The sequence below is a fragment of the Poecilia latipinna genome, unplaced genomic scaffold (genome assembly GCF_001443285.1).
Source record: "Poecilia latipinna isolate Pla-1442-1.1 unplaced genomic scaffold, P_latipinna-1.0 Scaffold186, whole genome shotgun sequence".
NCBI classification, from domain to species: Eukaryota; Metazoa; Chordata; class Actinopteri; order Cyprinodontiformes; family Poeciliidae; genus Poecilia; species Poecilia latipinna.
The window spans coordinates 142,891-164,860 of record NW_015112802.1 but is presented as its reverse complement, the minus strand read 5'-3'; the positions used below and the strand labels follow the sequence as shown (position 1 = coordinate 164,860).

Here is a 21,970-nt window from a genome sequence, read left to right as displayed (position 1 = left end):
GTGAAATAAAAGCAAAACAGGATTTTCAAAATATATTTTACAGGTACTCTTTTTTTTCACCTGGTTACATATTGGTAAGGAAATTGTGGACTGTTAATTTCTGTGTCCGGGGAAATGCTTAGACTTGTGTAGTCTTTAGTCTACTTTGAAGGGAGTGCTAAGTTACATGACATATTTCAGAGTGGTAAAGTGTATGTTTGTGTTGCTAGTATCTCTATTATCACAACTTTTTGATCTAACAGAACTCTGTTTGAAGCGACCCTGGACAAAAGACTGCCAGCATGCTTCTTCCTGACATCTTCAACAATGAGAACTCCCGGCAGATTGACTATTTACACGCCATGATGGTGGACTGCAGTCGGCTGGGACTGAATAACGTCTGGTTCGCCACTGACATTTTCATCCTGATCATCGGGTTGGTGGCCAACGCTGCTCTCCTTTGGTTGTTTTTTTTAAAGAAAGGAGAATACTCTCTGCTTCACAGGTAAAAGAGATTTAACTAGTTTACAGTGAAGTAATTATGCATGTTAAATTAAATCCATGTTTCAGGAAAGGAAAGAAAAGTAATCCTTCATGCACCTTTGACTTAATGAGTTTGGGACTTGAAAGATTATTTTGCACCTGAAATTGAAGGAGAATTTCAGATTTTCTGCCTGAAGACCTGAACGAAACAACTTTGCTTTCAAGGTTCTTGGCGTGAATCTTGTCCTTATGGATCTGCTGTACCTCCTAATTATGCCTGTTGAGTTGCTTTACAATGGAATGATGGAACCAGTCAGCACAACTAATTATTCAGGTGAGGAAATGAAGACAAAGTTCCCCCTCCCTTTCTGGCACTCTATCTTTGTGTAAATAGACTTAAAATCATTTCATAAAAAATGCATCCTTTAATTTGGATAAATTCCAGCTGTTAGGGGGGGCAGGGGGGAAGACACCCTAATTGTCAAAAGTCTTACTTGACTTTGTAGGTTGGTCAGAGCTTCTAGGAACTAATTCATAACTTCCTGTTTCCCTGAGATGGAAATATGATGTGAGACAAAAGTCGTTTCTTTTAGCTACTACTTAAAACATGAAAGACAACAATATTGAAGTGCAGCCTGGGATCCACTTGGAATAATTTTGTGTGGCCCAATATCATAATCCAGCATGATAAACTGTTAAATGGGAAACATGCCTGCAGTATTTATAGGAAGAGACGGGTTATAAAAAGGATTTTACTAAAATTTTCACTTGTAGAATATGCAAATACTTAAAGGCCTTTTGCACATCCTGACAATGGGTTACAACAGTTGTTGAAGGTAAGTATTTGTACTGATCTGAGCATATGCTTGATTCATATTTAATAGAAGTGTTTTTTTTTCCTGTTTATCCTGGCATTGCCTCAATATACTTCCAGCCTCCCAAAGGCTCTTATAAACCCATAACTCTCTTGCCATCCACTTTTTCAGTGTCTAGCAGTTCACCGTATGGAATTAAGATAACAAAAGACATCTTCAGTATGTTCAACCTGATTGGTTGTCCACTGCTGTTAGCCTGTATGTGCATTGAGCGCTATGGGGCGGTGGTCAGACCGGTGCTGTACCTGAGGCTGAGCAGACGGGAGTATCGCATGGCTGTTTCTGGAACGGCATGGACGCTCACCATGTCTTTTTGTTTGGCCATTGGTAAGTGCTGGGGTAGAGCAGAAAAACTCTAGGTGTCACATTTACCAGAGCAGGCAAAACGCCTTGTTAGCAAGTCTCTCAAAGCAAGAATGCAGGAGCTAGATGCATTTTGGGATCTCAGATTTTGTCTGAAAATCTTTTCCCTCATAAGTCTTGTTAACTTTGCTTTCTTGCATTGCTCAGGTTTGATGCAAGATATGGTTAGGATGATGGTGCCTGTGTCTATCATCATATCCTGTCTCTTCCTGATAATGCTTGCCTCCCTCTGGGGTGTGGTCCGGTCACTGTGGCTGAAAAGTTCTGCCCAAAACCAAGCCCATGGTGTGTCCTCCTCGAAGAGACGGGCAGCAAGTAACGTGCTGGCTGTGATGGTGCTTTCAGTGATGTCTTTCCTCCCAGTCCTTGTGATGTTTCCTGTTGTCCTTTATGAGTATTACCGGCATTCAGCAATTAACAATGTGATGTGTACTCTCTTTGAATTATCAAGGCTGTTCCCTAAGTCTGGTCTCATCATAGGTCCTCTGTTCTATCTGTCCAAGGCAAGACGAATAAATGTCCTTTGTAGGAAATAAAGCTTCTACAAAGGACAGTGAGATGAATAAAGGCAACTGCACCACAATCAATTAATTGAATTTGCTTGGTTCCCCTCTGATGTATTAAAATAACGTTTGGTGTGAAAATAAAACTGGAGTGAATTAAATATTCTGAAAAATTCTCTTTTACTGTCAAAGTGTTCATTGCCAGCCATCTGAATACAACATACAAACATCAGAACATGTCTTTTCATCGCAGGATATGACCAGTATCCATTAGTGCTCTACTTATATGACACATGCCAACATACATCATGAATCAATTTTGTTTTTGAATTGATGAAGAATTTCATTTCTGTTTCATTTCACAAGCGATGTGTCGTCAAGGCAATAATGTCATGTTTTCAACATTTGAGGATCCAGTGTGTCACAACTGCTGTTTGTTTGCTGGTTGGAAAATAAAACAGATTACATCTTGATCCCAAATATATAGCTTATTTTCCAACCCAGGAATCATATTTGCAAATGTGAATTCAAACACCATCTTATGACGGATAAAACCAATCTGCAAGACAAGGCACATGAAAATAAACACAAAGCATCTGAGTGCTTGACTGAAAAAAAAAAAAAAAAAAAAAAACATTTTTGCTTGCATGGCAAACCAAAGGAAAAAATTCTGCCTGTAAGCAAACTGGAAAATACGAATGAGACTAGTTCAGTGTTTTTCAAAGTGGGGGACCGCTAGGGGGCGCTGTGGAGCCTTCAGAAAGCTGGAGGGAAGATAAGGGGGGGAGGAGAATGCCGATTATTATTATTTTTTTTGCCTTAATTTTTCATCATAATTTTAGTTTTGTTTGTCAATATTTGTGTTTAGATTAAAATATAACTTAAAAAATATATTTAAATGCTATTTCTGATGCTCATTTTCTGATTGGCTGCAAGTCAAATTGATCAAACTGCTTTGATCCTCAAGCTAGCTTAGCGTAGCAAGCTAGAAATAGAAATGTTTCTGACAAAAAAAAGACGAAATGAACCGTCCAGCAGCCCAACTGTGGAGAACATAAGAACTGTGTGAATAAAACAATATATTACATATTTTCCAAAGGATTCAAATGAACATGTGTATTATTTGGTAATAAAGATCTTTTTTGCAATATAATTTGGAGATGTGTTTTAGTTATATTATCTTTATCATTGCATTACAGCTCTGTGTTACTGTTTTGCTGCAGCTGGCTTCTACTTACCCTTAACATTCCACTGACAGAAACATATAAATGTTTTATAGAAAGCTGGTACAATTTGGCTTTGTTACATAAATAAATGACAGTACTTTCTGTGCTGTGTCATTGTTCATCTGCCTTCACCGTGTCACCAAGATTTATTGGTAAAGATGTGTAAAAAGTCGTAAAATGAATTATTTAATGAAGTTGCATAATCTCACAAATAAGAATTTAGAATATCACAGCCTTTAAATTAGATACATTTATTTAGTGGGGGGCATCCATGTCAAAAATTATAACTGTTTACATCTACGTTCCAGGCAAAGTTATTGAAATTCCTAATAATCCTCTAAAATAAATGCCACTGAAGTATTTTAAATTTGATTATAACTTCTAATTAGTAAAATATGACACTTTTTTCATCCTGTAGGTTTAAACATAACATGACACAACAAGCTTGCTATGTAAGCTAGCTATCGGCTAGCTAGCTTAACCACCATGGGATTCAACTTACACCTCAACTGGTTGTTTTGGGAGTGATGTCACATAAAAGCATTTTCTGCACAACCATCACAAATGTAAACATGTGGAGTTTGCTAAGCTTTTCTCGAACTTTTACTGAAACCCTGTGTTTTGGTGAGACAAAGACAATGCCAAAGTCTTTGTTACAAAATAAAGAGTGAACATGTGGAAGAGCGCCTCAGGCCAGGTGTTGAATATGGTGGAGGATCTGGGCTGCTGTGGGTCAGATTCTCTTCCCAAAGTCCAGAGAACACTGAAAAGATGCTGTCAAGCCGTACTCTCCATTATCCAGGTATGTATGCTGCTTCTGATGTGCTTCCATTGTGGAATAGTCCATGCCATTCACAGTGTGTCTGTATCAGGATTGAGATATTATTCTTTGCTCTTACGTCACTGTCTCATTTTCAGTTTGTTTTCTTTAGGCTTTATGTGTGCTCCTGAATGTTTAGATAATTCTAACAACTAAATGATTAGCTGAATCAATCAAAAAGTTGGGCATGCCATCAGTTTCACTTTCAGTTTCAAGTATCGAGACGTCTGCATAGCACAGCACACAATACGGAGTGGCATAAAAAGGGTTAATGTAACAGATTTGTGAGCCATAGTTGGATCATTTTTGTAGCAATAGTGGACATGTATATGTATTTATATGTGGGGTTTTGTGAGCTGTGTCAGTAATGTGGCAAAATCTTCCGACATGCCCAAAAAAATTTGTAGTAGCCAATTTGTGTATGCTACAGTGTCATGTGCGTAGTAAGGGTGTGTGAAAGAAAAAAAAGTATGGAAAAGAAAATTGATAAAAAGCGGCAGAATATTTTTCTACAAGCAAGACAGATATACAAAATAACCTCAACCCTAGTCAATTGGGTTTGTACCCACAAGTGACTGTCCTGTGCTAATAACGTTGGGGTTTATTGTGATGCTTTATTGTTACTCATTTTAGAATAACAACAAAATTAGTTTCAGAATTTTTATGTATAACTAAAAATAAACCACATGTGGGTGATTGAGTCTGTCTTTTTAAACACCAAAATCTAGGGGAGCTAGAAGGATAAATATTCTTATTTCAACAATCTCTGAACACAAGTTTGCACAAAACACCTCCTTTTAGAGAATTATCTCACTTTTACTTGACAGTTTTTTTGCAAATAGGGCTTCAAAAATTCAAATAAAAACAACAAAAGAAAGACAATCATCCATGTAATGGAAAACATGACCGTTTTCACCGTGTACCAGTGGATACACGACTGTTCAAAGTTTGAGGAGTTTCTATAGCAGCACTCAATTTGTCAAGAGTCTCGTTCTTCTTCTTCCACCTTGGTAACTGATGGCAGCGGAGCAAATACTTTGTTCCTTTAGTTTTCTGTAGAATGTGTTGGTCTAGACCCCCCTTAAGGTGCTAACGTCTCGCTGAGGAAGACTCTGCCTCACCACTGGCTCCAGGGGCACTTTACCCTCAACATGCTTCAAGCAAGAACCAAGAAACCAACAAGACGATCAGTCACAAAATTCTGTTCTCAAGTAAGACATGTTGCAACTTTTAGGACAAGTCCAGCGCCTTTACTTGGTTGAGGATAGGTAAGTCTTCAGATAACAGTTTGTTAAACGGTTCACAGGTTTGTGGCATTTGGCAAAAAAAAAAAAAAGGGCACAAGAACTTTAGAGGGGGTGCTGAGAGTCCACGCTCCCTCTAGAAAGGCCAGTGTAAATCCTCAAAGTCCCCCGATTGGCTCATGTTCACGTCGGTCTCCAGCAGGCTCATGATGACCGCCATGGCTGCCTCGTCACTGCTGAAGCTACTGAGCCCTGAGACATCCAGGTCCAGCTGGGACAGCTCACCTGGGGGACAGCGAACAGGGATGAACTTCAGGAACTCTCATCTAAAACTTTCAGCAATGCTAAGGGCTTTGTTTTCAAGGCAAGTTATTGTCCTTGAATCCTGTCTTGTTTACTTGTAAGCAAGTACTTGTATGCTTTATTGGGCTTATTTGGGTGCTAATACATAATGTGTTACATTTGAACACAAACTAATATGTCTCAAGTTTCAAATCATGGCTGCCACCCATCTAAACACTATATTTGCAATAGTAACAATCGTGACAATATTATAATAATAGTAATAATAGTAACAATAGTTACAATACTAATGACAATATTAATAATAACAATAGTTTACTTTCACTTTCAATGGTCTGAATTTTTTAAAATCAGTACTGAACATCTACTGACAAACCTTTGCATTTGTGTTTAAATGCATACATTGTTGAGAAATAAAATATTAGCTTGCACTGCTAATTGTTGCTAGCCTGATTACCTGATTACTTAAAACAGGACGTTCAAACTATTAAATACCATTTTCCGTCCATTCGAGTACCAAACATTGATTTTCACACAATTTTGATGTACTGAAGTTGTGTTTGAAATTGCCAACAAACTAAAACTACCTCCACTCTCAGGAGCTCCACTGCTTTTAGCAGCTTCCTTACTGGAATCAGCCTGGGACTGGGAGGTTGAAGAGCTGCCTGCTTCCTCTTCTCTGCTGGGAGTCTGCAAAAGTCAGAGGCACCTTAAAGCTCAAAGTTAAAGCAGAAATACGCTGTGTTTGACGGTCTTCAGTAGAAGTGAGGCAACTTACGCTCCTGCTGGTGAGTGGACATTTCTCCTGGACAGAACCAAATGGACTAGAAGCTCCACTCGATGGGGACGAGTTTGCCCTGTTAAAAATAGACATAAAACTCTGGAGATGTGTGCTTAAGGTATTCAAACCTTGAAGGTCTAATGCTGCTCAATTGGGGACCAAAATTGCAACATTTCTTACATTTTCAGTGCGGTTCACTTTCACACTGCACTGTGTCAAACCAACCAAAACAATTGAAAAACCTGTTCTCCTCCTCGCCTGTGGTGGCGCTGCACTAAGAACCGTGGAAGGCAATGACAAGTATATTTTGGAACACTTTCTAAAAGTTTTTTTTTTTTTCTAAAATATACTTTAAGTTCTAATTAAAAATATTATTAAAATTATACTTTGGATAATCCTTTAAAAATTACACTTTGCATATATTTGTAAAAATGTATATTTTTAATGTACATTCAAAGTGTACAAAGGATACCTTTATTTGTTCCAAAAACACGTGATAGTACACTTAGTACACTTCAAACTGTGATTTTCTACAATTTATTTACAATTAAAATACACGAAGCACAAAATTCATTGTTCCAAAATAACATACTTCAATCATACTGATGGTTAGTCTGGCTTCAACCATGCTCGAATATGCTAGAACTTTATATTCATACTATATTTATTTTTCACAAGGGAACTGCCATGAGCCATTTCTCCCACTAGTTTTAGACTTGTGCATTTGTTTTCATTGTATTTACCCAGAATGCCCTGCGCTATAGTCCGCTTCCTGCTTTTGGAGCAGTCTGGTGCATTTGAACGGCACCAGATTTCACTTCAACCGAACCAAGACTGAGGTTTGTAGGCAGCGGATCAGATTTCACTTTTTTTGGTCCACATCAGAGTTTGATTACGTATTCAGACTTCCCCAAGCACACAGACAACCAGACTGGAGTTCGATTAAAGCAGACTAAACATGGCTGGTGTGAATGCACCCTAAATCTGCCTTTCATGTGATTTTCTGTCACAACAGTCTTCATGTCTTTCTACATGGCTTATTGCTTATTTGTATGACTTGTTTGGACTTTTTTAATGGTACCATCCAATTATTCATGCTAGTTTTAAAAATATTAGCATTATTTCTCACATATCATACCAAAAGCGTTTTACCTGTATGTGTCGCTCAGTTCGTTTGCGATCTGGGTCCCTATGCTGCCTGCGTAGATCATGGTGCCCACACCAGTGGAGAGGCCAGGAATCTCCGGGATTTGCTGTGCTTCTTCTGCTAAAGCAAAGCCTCAAAGAATTAAGTATTCATTTCCCTGGAATATTTTCACTTAATTTTATGAGGTATATCTACTCAAAGCTTCCTGCTTTTGGGAAGGAATGGAAAAACTATACATGGCTTTATTCAAGTGTGAAAGGCAAGATCAAGAAAACATCTTGATTTTACAGTTTTGAATGAAAACCTCACCCTGAGTCGATTTCGAGCTGCCAGCCTCGTTTTCGTCTTTTGTGTGACCAGGCCCCCTGTTGGTGCAGAGCAGCATTGCAGCTTGTAGATATAATGCATGAAATACGAACCCAATCTGAGCGGGGAAACACACTTACGAGATAACCCTGTTCGAAGAGACGATGAACTCGACTTCTTTGGTCCACGGATTGGTGAAGCTAAACCACTGGCTTTGGAGTGTAACATAGGGGCCGTGTTTTGTTTTGAACTTGTAGCACTGGGTCTCAATCTTCTCTTTGCTTCGAAGAACTGCACAAGACATTGGACTTCATCAAAAAGAACTTCTAAGGACTTCTAAATGATGCGTGAAAACCTTCTTCCAGGTGTTGAAAGTTGGGGATTTCTACGTTTACAGTTTGCTCCATCACCTTGCCGGTGCTTCCCCGCCATGTGCTGCAGGTCGTCCTGGTGGAAGTACTCGTAACAGGAGGTGCCAAGAACTTCCTGCGGCAAATAACCAATGACTGTCGTGGCTCTGTGTAGGAAACAGAAGGGGTGGAGTTTAACTATTCAGGCCTTCTCTGTCTTCCTACCACCTCCGAAGATTGTGTCCAATAAAATGCATTCTAGCAAAAGCTGAACAGCAGCCTCAACATTTCACACCAGAAATTGGACAAACTTGAATCACTTTACATTATTGGTGTTGTGTAATTACTTCCCAAAAAAGTGAGAAGAGATTGTCATGTGATGCCATCAAGACGCACAGCTTCTTCTGAGAAACAACGGCAAAGACAGAAAGGATTATCTCCACTGACAGAGGAATCGACGCCACAACAAGCCTCTGCCATTCCTTTCTCAGCTGAACCGTGGCTTCAGAGCAAACCCGTAACCGACGGCGAGGGTGGTGGTGGTGAAGGGGTTTGTAGGGGATGGGGGGGAGGACAAGATCAATGGTGCGGATGGACGTAGTTAGAAAGTGGAAACTCACTGTTGATCTACAAAAGTGAACTTGCCGTCGATTGCACAGCGGGTTACGAACTCGGTGGCTTTGACGTTGACGTCTTTAGGGGGCTGGTGGGAGACGTGGGGGTGGAGGCGGCACACCGTCACCAGGCAGTTCAGGCTGGGCGTCTCCTTGTCGGCGGCGTCGCCCTCCGGGTCCAGCTGGCCGCTTGGCCAGGTCCGCATGTATCCGGTGCAGTGGAGGGTGCAGTACCTGTAGCTCTCTGTGGGCAGAAACAACGCGTGAGGCGACGACGCTCGACGTGTTTTAGTGGGAGTTTATGTTTGTTTGTTGGAGAAAGTTAGTGTTTAAGCAGCATCAAAAAAAGGAACACAGATGCTTAAAGCAGGGTTAGGTTGGTAAGTAACCTCAGAGAGTTTGAACACCTGGTGGAGGCTGAGAAGGAATTAGTGGAAGTTCACCTTTCAGCAGGACAACAACCCGAACCACACAGGAAGATTAATTAAAGCAAGAAATGTTAAAGAAAAGAATAATAATTAAAAAATATCAAAAAATGAAGATGGAAAGAAGAAAAAATGAACTCGAATGTTAAACTCGAATGTTAAACAATTACATTTTTGTCTTTGTCCTAGATCCGTTTTAATTTGTACCCATTTTTTTTTTCTTTTTTTTTTTGGTGTTGGTTGTTCTAATATTTAATTGGTTATTTTGTAGATTAATGCCTCTGTTTGCTAGTGTACAATGCTTGTTTTGCATGAACTAATTGGTGAATTGAAAACAAAAAGAATCCTCCACATGTGCAAAACTGATAGAGACAAAATGCAGCAGTATAGGCAGTGAAACGTTGTTGTATGAAGGATTGGTGTTGAGTACAGATGCACACAACATTTTAAGCTGCGGTGCAAAATAAAAGCATGAGGCACCTGGAAGGTTACTGATTTCCCAATGTAGTGATCAGGTTGTACCACAAGATGGCGCCAGACCTCGACTCATGTCATTTCAGCAGCTCCTGGACTATTTCACTTGTTTGTTGTTACGCAGACCTACTTTTTGTCTTTTAAATTGTCTCTTTTTATTTTTAGTGAAAAGAGACAAAAAAACATTTTTTTAATATTTAGAGTCACTCACAAAAGTGGAACAAAATAGTTTTGACTGAAGAATATTGGTTGTTTTTTCCCTTGTTTATGAACTGATGGGTCCTATATTTTTATCTAGTTCCTCAAACTTTACTAACTCTTACTTCGGGCAGTTTATGAACATTTAATCCAAATGCAATGCGGTGAAGGCGTGCAGCATTTCAGCCATTTCAGAATCTGACAAACTGGAATTCACCTTTCTTCTTTGAAGCGGCGGGCAGCGAGTGCTTGCCTTCGTGCTTCCTTGTGACCCGACTGTGCTTCATGCGGCAGAAGAAGGATCGCCTGGCTCCGGTGGTCAAGTGGGACGGCCTGGCCGGGGCTTCGGCCTGGACCTGAACCCCCGCTGCACAGAGAAAACCACAAGTTCTGACACAAAGCACCTGATTCCCGTCTGGTTTGCTCTAGTTCGGTTTCGCCTGCAGTCTTACTGGAGGCGTCGACGAGGCACTGCTGGGGGAGCATCTCTGAGGACGAGAGCTGTTCCTTCACCTTGTGGATGTCTTTGGGGTGGATGAAATCGAACAAACTCTGGCCGGTCAGCTCCAACTGGAAGAGAAACGCATGTATTGATGATATTACTGACTTCATTTTGTAAAACTTATGGTGCGAGTAATTCAGCATTTAATCAGTACATATTCAATTTAAAGTACGACAGAGTTTAGGCTTTGTTTTAGTGGTTGAGTGAGTCTAACTCCAAATCAAAGATTATTCAGGGTTTGAAACAGATTGTAAAAGTTTGCATACTCTTTGAATTTTCAAATTTTTCACGCTATAACTACAAACTTCAATATATTTTATTGGGAATTTGTGGGATAGAACAACATAAATTAATGCCAAAACAAGAAAAACTTCTTATGCTATAAATATTTTTGCATGGTACAGCTGATCACTGCATTTTCATGGGCTCAGTGTAAATTCTCATTTGTGTCAAGACTTTATCAAAATTCTAGTTTTTTTTTAGTTTGTTTTTTAAAAAATCAAGCATAAATACTGACAACAAACTGTGCAGTACAGACCTTGCTGAAGTTAAGAATCTTGGAGACAGACTCTGAGATGAACAGGATCTTCGCCCGATCGCACCTTACGACTAACAGGAAGCCATCTGCTGCCTTGACATGAAGACACCAAGAACATTGAGAAATAAAAAGCTGGTAAAAAAAAAAAAAAAAAAAGAGGAAGTGGACATGTTGTGGGAAAGTGTAGGCTACAGTTGAGGCATGTGACCAAAGCCATAATCCCAGACTGGGAAGACTGGCTTTAGTAAATCCAAGCTATAACATATGGGCTTCCTGTTCTGAGGAGTGTGAGAACAGATGTATCAAGCTTTTAAAGTTCAAAGGGGGAAACTGCCAATGTTGTAAGACAATGGAAGGGGTATGATGCAAGCGGGGAGAACTTATGGAGTGAGGTACAATGTTGCTGCACCGCCATTGAAAATAATCTGGTTATGGCGAGGGTTTAGGAATATGCAATACATGACTGAAAAAGCAACAACTCATGTCTTGGCTGTTCAACTGAAGACCAAAATTGCAACATTTGTTACATTTTCAGCTGCTGCGGTTCACTTTCACACTGCACTGTGACAAACAAACCAAGCCCATTGAAAAACATGTTTACAACCTCACCTGCGGTGGCGCTGCATCAATAAAAACAGAAAAAAGCAACACAAAAACTTCTGAAGAAGACACCAAGAGTAACTTCCTTCATTCCAAAATGCAAATAAAAATGAAGTGGTGTCAGATTTTAGCTGTTGTTGGATTTGTCTTTGACAAAACACAGCAAGCTATTTTTCCATCTAGTGTTAGACTCAAGAGTTTGTTTTGGTTGCATATACCCAGAATGCCCTGCTCTTTAGGCTGCTCTCTGGCTTTGGATCGCTCTCCGGTCCACTTTTCATTCACACATGCTCTCGAAACGCACCAGAGTTCACTTCTATTGAACCTAGACAAGAGTTTGCTTCTCCACATCAAAGATTGTGTAAACATTCAAACCTCCCCAAACAAAGCTAACTTTCTAGGCAAACGAACTAAAGTTTGGCAAAACAGGGTTTCTGTGAATGCATCCCAAGATGCTGTTTTGAAGCTAAGTATAGTTAAACTGAATGTTTTAATAAACTTGCCAGGAGAAAACATCAAACATCAACTCTGAAAGGAACAGAACAAATTTTGGCTTTAAAATTTCTGATGAAAAATTGATAGTTGTAATGGAGCAATGTAACTTGGACAGAGAAAACCAAAGTGCAGATATCTGGACATAACAAACACAAACTCCTAATGACAACTATCAAACACAGTGGTGGAGGGTTGGTGATGTGTGTTTGTTTAAACTAAAGTAGTTTATAGGCTGTTAGTCAAAAATGAACTAAGCAGTTTTCAAAAATATTCCAAAAGAAAGTGTAAGGCCATCTGTCCCATTGCTTAAGTGGAGTCATTCAAGGGGAAGCTGATCTCACGTTATCTAGTTACCTAGTTTTAAGAGCTGATAAGAAGTGGGTGGCTTCATGTGCTGTCCTTGTAAATTGCACCAAGACTTTCCAATAATCAAATCAATCTATTTAGCTTTTAGAATTTTACCTTGAGCAGAAGGTGCCGAAGGTCATCCTGAGGCAGGATGGAAGGCTTGTGCTTGGCATCGGCAAAGGCACCGCTCGCCCCAGCTGAAACCAAAGAGAATCCACTATTAGACCATCTTTACCCACATTTTAAACAGCAGTGCGAACTGTTATGAAGTACCTTTGAGGGCTTTCAGGTGTTGTACAGCTTTCCGAAGAACAGTTAGCTTGTCAAGTTTTCTTGCCATGGGCTGACACGCAGGAATCATGGCGGAAAGCTCGTCAATGAGGTTGTTCATTTTGTCCCTCCGTCGTTTTTCAATCTGTCGGTGAGGCTCCCTGTAGGTACATATTTCCATCATTACTATCTAAATTTTGATGATTGTAAAATAAAGTGATAAATTCAGTGAAGAACCGATTAAGCTCATTGAAGAGCCATTGACGTCAAAGGTTCCTTAACTACTCAGATGATCCACATGAATAGAGATTTACCTGAAGCATTTCATTTTGACTTGCTGATCCTCTCCCTCAGATCTACAAATGAAATGATCAAAATCAAACTTGATGTATCATCCATAATCAACATATATAACCTGAAGGCTGTGTGTACCTGCTGAGGTCATCCTCTAAGTTGAAGTTGAGGCTTTGCCTGTGAGATCAGAGACAATGTGAGTCATTTAATACTCCACAGAGACAATTTGTCCATTGGACAGTGTCACGTTTATGATACTACATAGGAGTAAAATGACACCAAGGTTGTTTATTGCCATAGACAACACCCGCTCTTACTGTACACGGGTGTCTGACCTCTCCTCCACCTCCCCTTTCCGTTTCCTTGGCAGCTCGACAGATGGCATCGTGGATCCTGCTTGGATTGGCCTCTCCTCCTCTTCTGCAGCTCGATCTAATATGTGAGGACAAGCAGGACACGGATGTAGCTGCAAGTGAACACTGCAGTCTGGAGCCCAAAAAGGGCCCAGGCTGTGACATGGTATCAGGGTAACAGCAGGATGCAAAACGCAAATAGAGACAGTTGGGAACTTTGGGTAATAGTCTGATGGAAGACCTTGTGTTTGACATTCATTGGGAAAAAACTTTTCCGGTATCACATATTTAAACATTGTTGTGTCCTACTAACCATAGCGGTCTCTCATGCCAGCTGACTCTTGGATGTCAAGAAAAACATAAAGCAGAAAAAAATGAGGTACAGTTTTTTGCCTGCTGTGGTTCCTATTGAGGTTTATTCCAGGGTGCTTGAAAGTTAGTTAAGACCAACTGTTCAGTTTGATTTTCCAGTTCACAGGTTTGTAGCGGCTTATGACAGTGTCCCTAAAGACATGCTGTGGGCATTGTTGAGTAAATTGAGATGAGATGCACATATCACTTCTAGAGGATGTCTGGTCTCTAGTTTCCGAAAGCAAAAACTGTATGCTTGTTCAGGGTACAGAGTCAAATTTGTTCCTTCGGCATGTTGTTCTCCACCAGGGCTGACCCTGAAACTGGTCGTGTTACTGGTGTTGACAGACAGGACGTCCAGGTCCAAGTGTGGAGAGGAGATGTTCTGGTTTGAGAACTTCTGAGTCTCGTCGTTCAGAGGAAGCAGTAGTGTTACTCTCTTCAAGCAACAGCACCCTGCAGTTACTAATCTCTTCAATTAAATAAACAACTTAACACATTGTAGTCAGGCAAGTGCCGTTCTCCTGGCAACTGCCAAATCCAGACTTGCCCAATGGAGTGCCAAACAGAGAAAGATGATTAACCACTCCAGAGAACTGCTCTAGAATCCTCTGGTGGTGTGCTTTGCATTACTAAATCCAATACTTTGAATTTGATGACGTAAAGCTTGGATGCAACTTTTGGCCATAGACACCTATACCAACAAGCTGTCCAAGCTCTCCAACTGGACTCACTGCACAGTCCAGTTGTGAAATTGCGATGCTTGAGAGCGTCCCGTTCTGTCATAAACTCGTGTAGAAGCAGATCGAGCCCGAGGGCTGTAAATAATACATCTGTAGCCATGGAAATGATTGAGTGACTCACTACTTTTGAAAATTTAGGGTAAATTGTCTTCGAAAACCCGCTCATGTTTATTACCCATCTCCCTCCAGATGTATTTCACTTAAAAAACACTAACTTCTCAAGAATCCTGCCATTTCCCCTCACTCTTTTATCCTTCAGCTTCCAGCCACGTTACTTTCTCAAACACTCAAACTTATCTGCTTTGCCTCAGTCTTGCTCTGGAGGCATCTGTTTCCAGGTGAACTGTGATGCGCCGACTGAACGCTGCCATTCAAAACCTCGAGCTGTGCAGGTTTGGGCTGTTAAATGGCACGTGTGCGTAAATAAGGTTTGTTCTGTGTCTTGCCTAATCCTTATATCACCGCTGGAACGCTGACCTACTTACAACTCTCGGGTGGACTCTTTAAATTGTGACATCCGTTTACAAAAAATCAAACCTGCACGTGAGGAACACTTTATAGTGAGATAGCTGACTGCGACTGACCAACATAGTACCTCGGTTGAATTATTGACTGGATTTTTCATGGTTAATTGTAATTTATTAGGTGATTTAAGAAGATTGCCTTCTTTTTGAGTTTAATCCTCCAGCGAGGAAGCAGAGTGTCCTGGCAGACTGTCAGTTCCCAAAACAATGTGTTCTGGAAACAAGATCGTACGGTCGACTCATTTGCGCTTAAGAAATAATTTCAGGTCATTCTTAAAATGTACGTCAACAAAGTATAACATATTTATTTATATAAATTAAAATTGCCTTAAAATTTGTTATAAGAGAACCTTTTTCCCAGACAATGTTGATATTCTCTAAATTAATCAAATCATGTTAACATGAATAATAATTGTCATAATTTAGTTCAAAGATTATAAGCATAAGATTGGACCCACTGGACTGTTAGCTAGTAGCTACCATCAAAGCGACCTCTGGTGGACTCATCACAGACAAAAAAAAACACCTTTATTTTTATAATAATCACGTTTAATGAAAATAACTAAAAGTGTTATTGGACCGATACTATATACCATGTGCTCATGAAAAACTACTTCATTAACCTATCTTTCCTTAGGGTTAGGGTTGTTGTATGTAAATGTACTTGATTTTTTTTTTCAGAAGCAGTCTTACAGTTAAGTCGACTTTCTTTATTTCTTGTTATTCCCCTTTAATCATATTCTATTTTTCTGATTACATTGTCACACAAAAAGGAAAAAGCAATAAAAACATACCCTTCCTGGAAATATTTCTTTTCACACGAGTGCAAATTAGCTCATGGTACAGATCGTGCTTTCAGGACAGATTTTGCAGTAACAACTACACGCATACACACACAGACACATGTTTGCGTGGCTATCTTTGTGGGGACTTTCCATTGACTTCCATTCATTTCTACAACCTAAGCCTTACCTTTACCCTTTCCTAACCCTAACCAAAACTCAATTCACACCTTAGACCTAACTCTGACCCCTGACCCAAAGCCAGGGTTTCCCCTTGTGGGGACCAGGTTTCGGTCCCCACAAGTGTCCCCACAAAATAGGTCCCCACAACATAGTATGTGTCAGAAAAATCGTCCCCACAAGGTATTACAAACAAATGCACGCGCACACACACACACACGCACATGCCCACACACACACACACACACACACACACACACACACACACACACACACACACACAGAACCTCGTAAAAGCGAACATGAGGTCAGTGCAACCCGACAGACATCACACACGGTAAACAGCTTGCGGAGTTCAATTGACCCTGTCTCTTAAGAGCATGGGAGGGCTAAGCAATTGCTTCAGAGCGGCAATCTGAATAAAAATGGATTAATTATAAACTAAACATAAAATAAATTACTTTGAGATGTCATAGTGACCCCTCTCTGGCTCAAATGACACCTGGGAGTACACAGGAAGATTTAAACCAGCAGCAGGGAAAAAAACTGAATTTCACTGACATATTTTCTTTAATCTTTCCGGTGCCGTTTAGTGGGTCACTGATGCACTAGTGGAAACACCAGCTCTCTCCTCCACCCAACATGAATCTCTGCAGCTAATCCAGCACGGCACACTGCGTCCTTCATCAGGTGGTTTTACCACCTTTATGTCATTCAGCTAAGGCTCTGTTGAAGGTTTCGTGCTTTGAACGAACATATATGGGCAACACTGAGTCACTCCAGCGGTGACAGGAGCACTGTGGAGAGGCCAGGCCTGCAGGGCGCCATGGTGACAACATACAGGAGGGGAGCGACGGGATGAGGCGGAAGCACGATTTTCGGTTTAATTCCACTTGAACACCTTGAGAGAATTTGTTGGTGGACAATAAACGACCTGATTTGGGTTTAAATGATGCACAGAGGAGGAAAAAATCCCTTTTTAACACAATGCAGCAACTCACTTTAGAATCAAAAGACCTTGGAAAATTGTCTAAGCTGCTTGACAACTGCCTGCACATGTCTTTAATTCACTTATTTATGCTAATTCACAAACAAACTTGCATAAGGTTCCTGCAGATAAAGAGACCCAGTCATGGGTAGAAATAGTCTCCAGTTTAGGTCAGGATATTATTCTTCAGAAAAACTCATAAAAATTAGTTTTCTTGAAGCTGTAAAATTATAACAGCTATAGCTTCAAGCACACAGCCAAGCTACAGCAGAAATACAGAAAATGGTAGCTTAATATTGTAGTACTTTGTAGTCAGGCATTTTTTTGGATTTTGAATGCTTGTTTTCCCATTTTCTGTCCACAAAGTGATCATGATCTTTACAGAAAGTGCTTGGAAATGAATAAAGTAAGCAAGAAGAGGACAAAAACTGTTTCAGGTCTAAAGGACACTATTTACACCAGAACATTATGTGATTCCTCCATTCTAAGAAATTAAAAAAATGTTAACTTCAGGTGAATTTATCATTTGTTCTTAATTAATACTTTACATCAAACTCATATAATGGGCCAGCAGCTATGAGTCCATTCAATTGTCATGCCAATTTTGACTGAAATTTTAACATGTTGCAAAAAAAGAAAATGTGAATCAGGCATGTTTCCTTATAGTAGTTTGGAGAGAAATCAACCAAGCTACATAAAGCGTTATTTTGACGCTACGTGTGGCTGTTTTAAACCTCAAGCTGTGCAGGCTTGGGCTGTTCCATAGCATGTGTGTGTAAATAAGGCATCAGAACTTATTCAGCAAATGTGTTTCAACCTGCAACACGATGCTTCAAATGTGCATGAGAAAATGTCAATATAAGCACAGTTAAAAAGGGTTACACTTACTTTATTACAGTATAATCACACACTAAAAATTTGTAAAAAATCAGCCCTTTAATTTGAGGGATGGAGAAAAAAAACACATTGGATGCTTTCTACATATGACCTCATTTTTTCCCCTCAATTATTTGGTCGTAAATGTATTCATAGTCCGTGAACTTTTTCACATTGCATATTAAAATCTTAAAAGTCTTCTTCGTTAAAAAAAAAAAAACACACATTTAAGTCCACGTGACATGTGGAAGGTTCTCTTGGTTGAAGAATTCTGTGAGGCATTGTACACAGGAAGTGCTAAGCATGAAACAATAAGCAGCATTCTATCATGGAGGTAGTGTAGATGTTGAATGCTTTCTTTCATTTATGCGTTGCTGACATATTTAACCTGATGTTTGATTATTAGTAATTTAAGATAAACAATAAACTAATAGGCTCTCTGCGTTTAGATAACCTTTAGATATTTGGCACTTAGCTTGCAGCTCAAACCAGTTTGATCAGCCAGTAGTTGAGTCTGCTTTGTTTCCTAGTAATTAAGTTTTTTCTGTTTAACAATTTGTTTGAGTTCTTGTCAAGTTGTTGTTAAGGCTTAAGAAATTGTTGGGTATTTTTTGGCATTTTGCTATAAATAAAACACACGTTCTAATTTGAAATTATCACCATTTCCTAATGCCAAATCTGTCTAATCTTTATTATTCCTGAATAATAAATTGACAAACGTTTGATAATATTAAGGTTCAAGGATTCCATGTAAAATGAAAAATTTTTCAGTCCAAAAGACATTCATTTGCTCTATTCACACAGAAAATAGGCAAAAAGAGATAAAAATACATCAAATGCCCCAAAATTAGGAATCAAACCCTGGACGGCTGCATTTAAGAATAATAGCTTCTACAAATTCAACAAGTTTAAAGTTATTTTTTTGAAAACAACAAAAAATATGGATCAAGACTGAGATTTAGCTGACTTTTACACTCACTTCTGTTAAGAAAAACAATGTTCTGGTGAAACATCAGGAAGAGTTTGAGTTATTCTTAGAGCTGCTATCTATGCGTCCAGGAACTGAGGCAGCAATTCCAGAGCCAGGTCTGTTTTAAGGTCATTGTAAACATGCTGCGAGACTCGGATGACTCATTATTCTCCAGCCCAGTTTGAGGTCATGATTTGATATCTGTGATGCCGGGAGCTGCTTTTGCACGACATGCAAAACTATTACGGAAACTAACACCAGTGAACCTAATTTATGCACAGGATACAACCAAATTATAACTTTGGCAATCCGCTGTATATATTCACAGTTTAATTGCGGGTGAAGTTTCAGTGCTTGAACAAGGATATGTAGGGGAAATGCGCCTGAAAATGTTAAGTATACTTAAGTAAAATATAAAAAATAAGCACAGTGTTTTTAGGCACTAGTTGCCTAAAAACACTGCTTTACATAGCAATTGGACAAGACACAGGAAGGAGAGAGAAATGGAAAACATGGAGCAAATGGGATCAATCCCAAGAAAACCGTGTTAAAGACAACAGCCCATATGCACATGAAAAAAACAACCATACAGGCTTTTTTTTTGTCCACGACAGACAAGGAGTTCAGCTTATTTAATTATTTTTGTCTATTTAAATCTTAATTTGCAGACATTTGAATTGTTCTGTCATAAATGTAGGGTAGGCAGAATGTTTTCAACTTACAACTATTTATTTATAGTATGCCTGAAATAAACAAAACTCAACCAAACTTAATTTTTGGAACTGTTCATTTACAAGAACATTTCATTTATTGAGGAAAAGTCCATGTATTTTAATGCCAGGCTTCATTTAAACACTGCTGTTGAGTTTTGATATGACTTATACCGAATTGAGTTTTGCGTTGTCAGAACGTCACGTATAAATTTATCAAAACCCATTTTCAAGGGACATTCCTATGCCTGGAAATATTGTGGGACTTTCTTCAGTCTTTTCATGCTTCACATTCCTGCACTCTTCCCTGAGCTGATTCAGCGGCTCTCGGCCACCGCAGGAACCAAGCTGCCTCCCCCTGCTGCATGGTGAAGGCAGCGCTGCTCTACTGATCTACTGACCCACTTTCGGGAGGAAGCCTGAAAGAGAAACAGTATCTCGTGGAAACACGTGACGCAGAGAAGCTAAGCTCTTGTTGGGGCAGTTCTTGGTGACGGTCGGGTCAAACATGAAGAAAGGCTCACCGCCAGCTTCGAGGATAAAGACAGATATATAACAATGATTTAAATTGTAAAACTTGGGAGGTGCTATATATTTCGTCATAGCGGTGTTGACGTGGTTGTTGCCGGAGCGTTGCCTGGTGAAGAGCCAACAAAGGCGCTTCATGCGCGTGCTTGCCGTTGGTCGGACATTGAATGAAACAAAGTGCGTGGAGCGCGCGACGAGATAACTCAACAATATAGTTCAGCAGTGTTAGTTTGATACGGAAAGCTACTGTGGCTAAACCCTGACATTAAGAGGGACACTAAACCTCACTGACAAGTAGCTGAATTACTCTAAACAATAAAAGAGTCAAAACAGACCTTTTAAATATTATGCATCTCAATTTAAATATGTTTATCGTTAGAAATTGGAAAGAAGGTGAAGCAGTTCAACAAAAATAAATACATAAAACTGTAGCATCAACTCAAAGTAAAGTACTGACAACCAGAGCATAAGGGCTAACCTGCCGGTTTGTCCGCCGTGCTGTCGGAGCCCCCGGTTGACATGCCTGCGGACTGGAACCGGTGCTCCGGGTGAAGGCTACGGAGAGCCGCCGCGCATGTTGAGACACCAGCTGTTGTGGTGTAATGCATAAAAGAGATGGTGGGAAGGAGGGAGCTTCAGATAGCCGGGGTGTTGTATAATTGACTTCATTTTTTTTCAAACCCCCCACCCCCCACCTCCATCACCCTTCTCCTCCTCCTTCTCCTCCTCCTCGCGTAGTTCCTTTTTTTTTTTTTTTTTACACAGAACGATGTGAGTGGAGCGGAGAGGAGTGGAGTGGGGTGGGGGTAGAAACGTGAGGGATGTGTGAGAGAGGAACACCCATTTTCAATAGCGGACGGGGAAAGGAGGAGAGAGTTCACGCTGGTCTTGTCCTCCATTAGCTACCTATATGGTTTATTCAGGTCCACATTCGAAAAAGCTGCAACGTTCTGAGGATATATATATTTTTTCAAATGTAATTTAATAGAGCCAGTCACAGAAAAACGACAAAGTTTCTGCCAGTAGTTATTATTCTATGATTAAGCTGAACAAAATACAACTCTGACTGCAGTTTCGTGTGACAGGTAATCCATTTGAAGGGCAATTAAATGGCCTGACAGGAAGCGTGCAGTGAGCGTCCGGCAGTGCTGATAAATTCATTTTTGATTCATGCCGAATAGAGCCAGGTCACTTACGACAGCGCAGAGGGAAGATTTCCTCTTCCCCTCCCCGTGTAGTACACGTTTCGGTGACCTCAATAAGAGCCCCGAGCGCGTCACCCATCTGACGCCGCTGCAAGCTTTCTCGCTTCCTTCCTTTCCCAGCAACGAGAGAAGTGAGGTCTCACTCTGTTTCTTTTTTCAAATCAATTTTCATTCAAAAAAAATTATATATTATAAATCATGTTTTTTTTGTTTGTTTGTTTGTTTGTTCTTTTGTTTTTGTCAAACTAAACCATTCCTATCCCTGGTCATTTAAGATTGTTAAAATATTTATTTTACTAAATGCCAGTGTAATGACAGAAAGAATTTGTTTCACAATTACAAGTTCGGATACTTTGGAACAATTGACTACGGAAGAGGATTAAGGGCACTGAAAAAAATTGGCTTTTTTTTTTCTCAGAATTTTTTTTCATCTGTTTGTGTCCTTTAGCAAATCCACAAACACAGTTACACAGGAGTCAAACGTGTTAAAAAGTTTTAATATGGAGTTTTTAGGTCTGTAAATGGGGAAGTACATAAAACAACGTGCATGGCAGCAAATAACAAAGATTAAATAGAAGAGCTTGGTCTGATTTAAACCCTGCTGTGGTCTGGAAGCAATAAA

At 39.8% G+C, this 21,970-nt stretch overlaps 2 protein-coding genes across 2 annotated transcripts; one reads left to right on the top strand and one right to left on the bottom strand.

The window, feature by feature from the left end:
• The first annotated feature begins 247 nt into the window (after positions 1–247).
• Positions 248–2,812, top strand: LOC106946321 (uncharacterized). The gene is made up of 4 exons (XM_015030565.1): positions 248–484; positions 688–796; positions 1,449–1,664; positions 1,848–2,812. The coding sequence occupies exons 2-4, from the start codon at positions 712–714 to the stop codon at positions 2,234–2,236; spliced, it is 690 nt and encodes a 229-aa protein (XP_014886051.1). The 5' UTR covers positions 248–484; positions 688–711; the 3' UTR covers positions 2,237–2,812.
• Positions 2,813–5,040: 2,228 nt separating this feature from the next.
• LOC106946317 (aryl hydrocarbon receptor nuclear translocator-like protein 2) lies at positions 5,041–21,442 on the bottom strand. Its single transcript, XM_015030555.1, has 18 exons — positions 21,340–21,442; positions 20,622–20,732; positions 13,456–13,570; positions 13,277–13,315; positions 13,159–13,200; positions 12,848–13,005; positions 12,689–12,771; positions 11,132–11,224; positions 10,544–10,661; positions 10,309–10,458; positions 9,001–9,238; positions 8,441–8,547; positions 8,171–8,321; positions 8,034–8,089; positions 7,730–7,841; positions 6,575–6,653; positions 6,384–6,486; positions 5,041–5,778 (listed from the first exon to the last, which is right to left on the bottom strand). The coding sequence occupies exons 1-18, from the start codon at positions 21,425–21,427 to the stop codon at positions 5,630–5,632; spliced, it is 1,992 nt and encodes a 663-aa protein (XP_014886041.1). The 5' UTR covers positions 21,428–21,442; the 3' UTR covers positions 5,041–5,629.
• Positions 21,443–21,970: the final 528 nt, after the last annotated feature.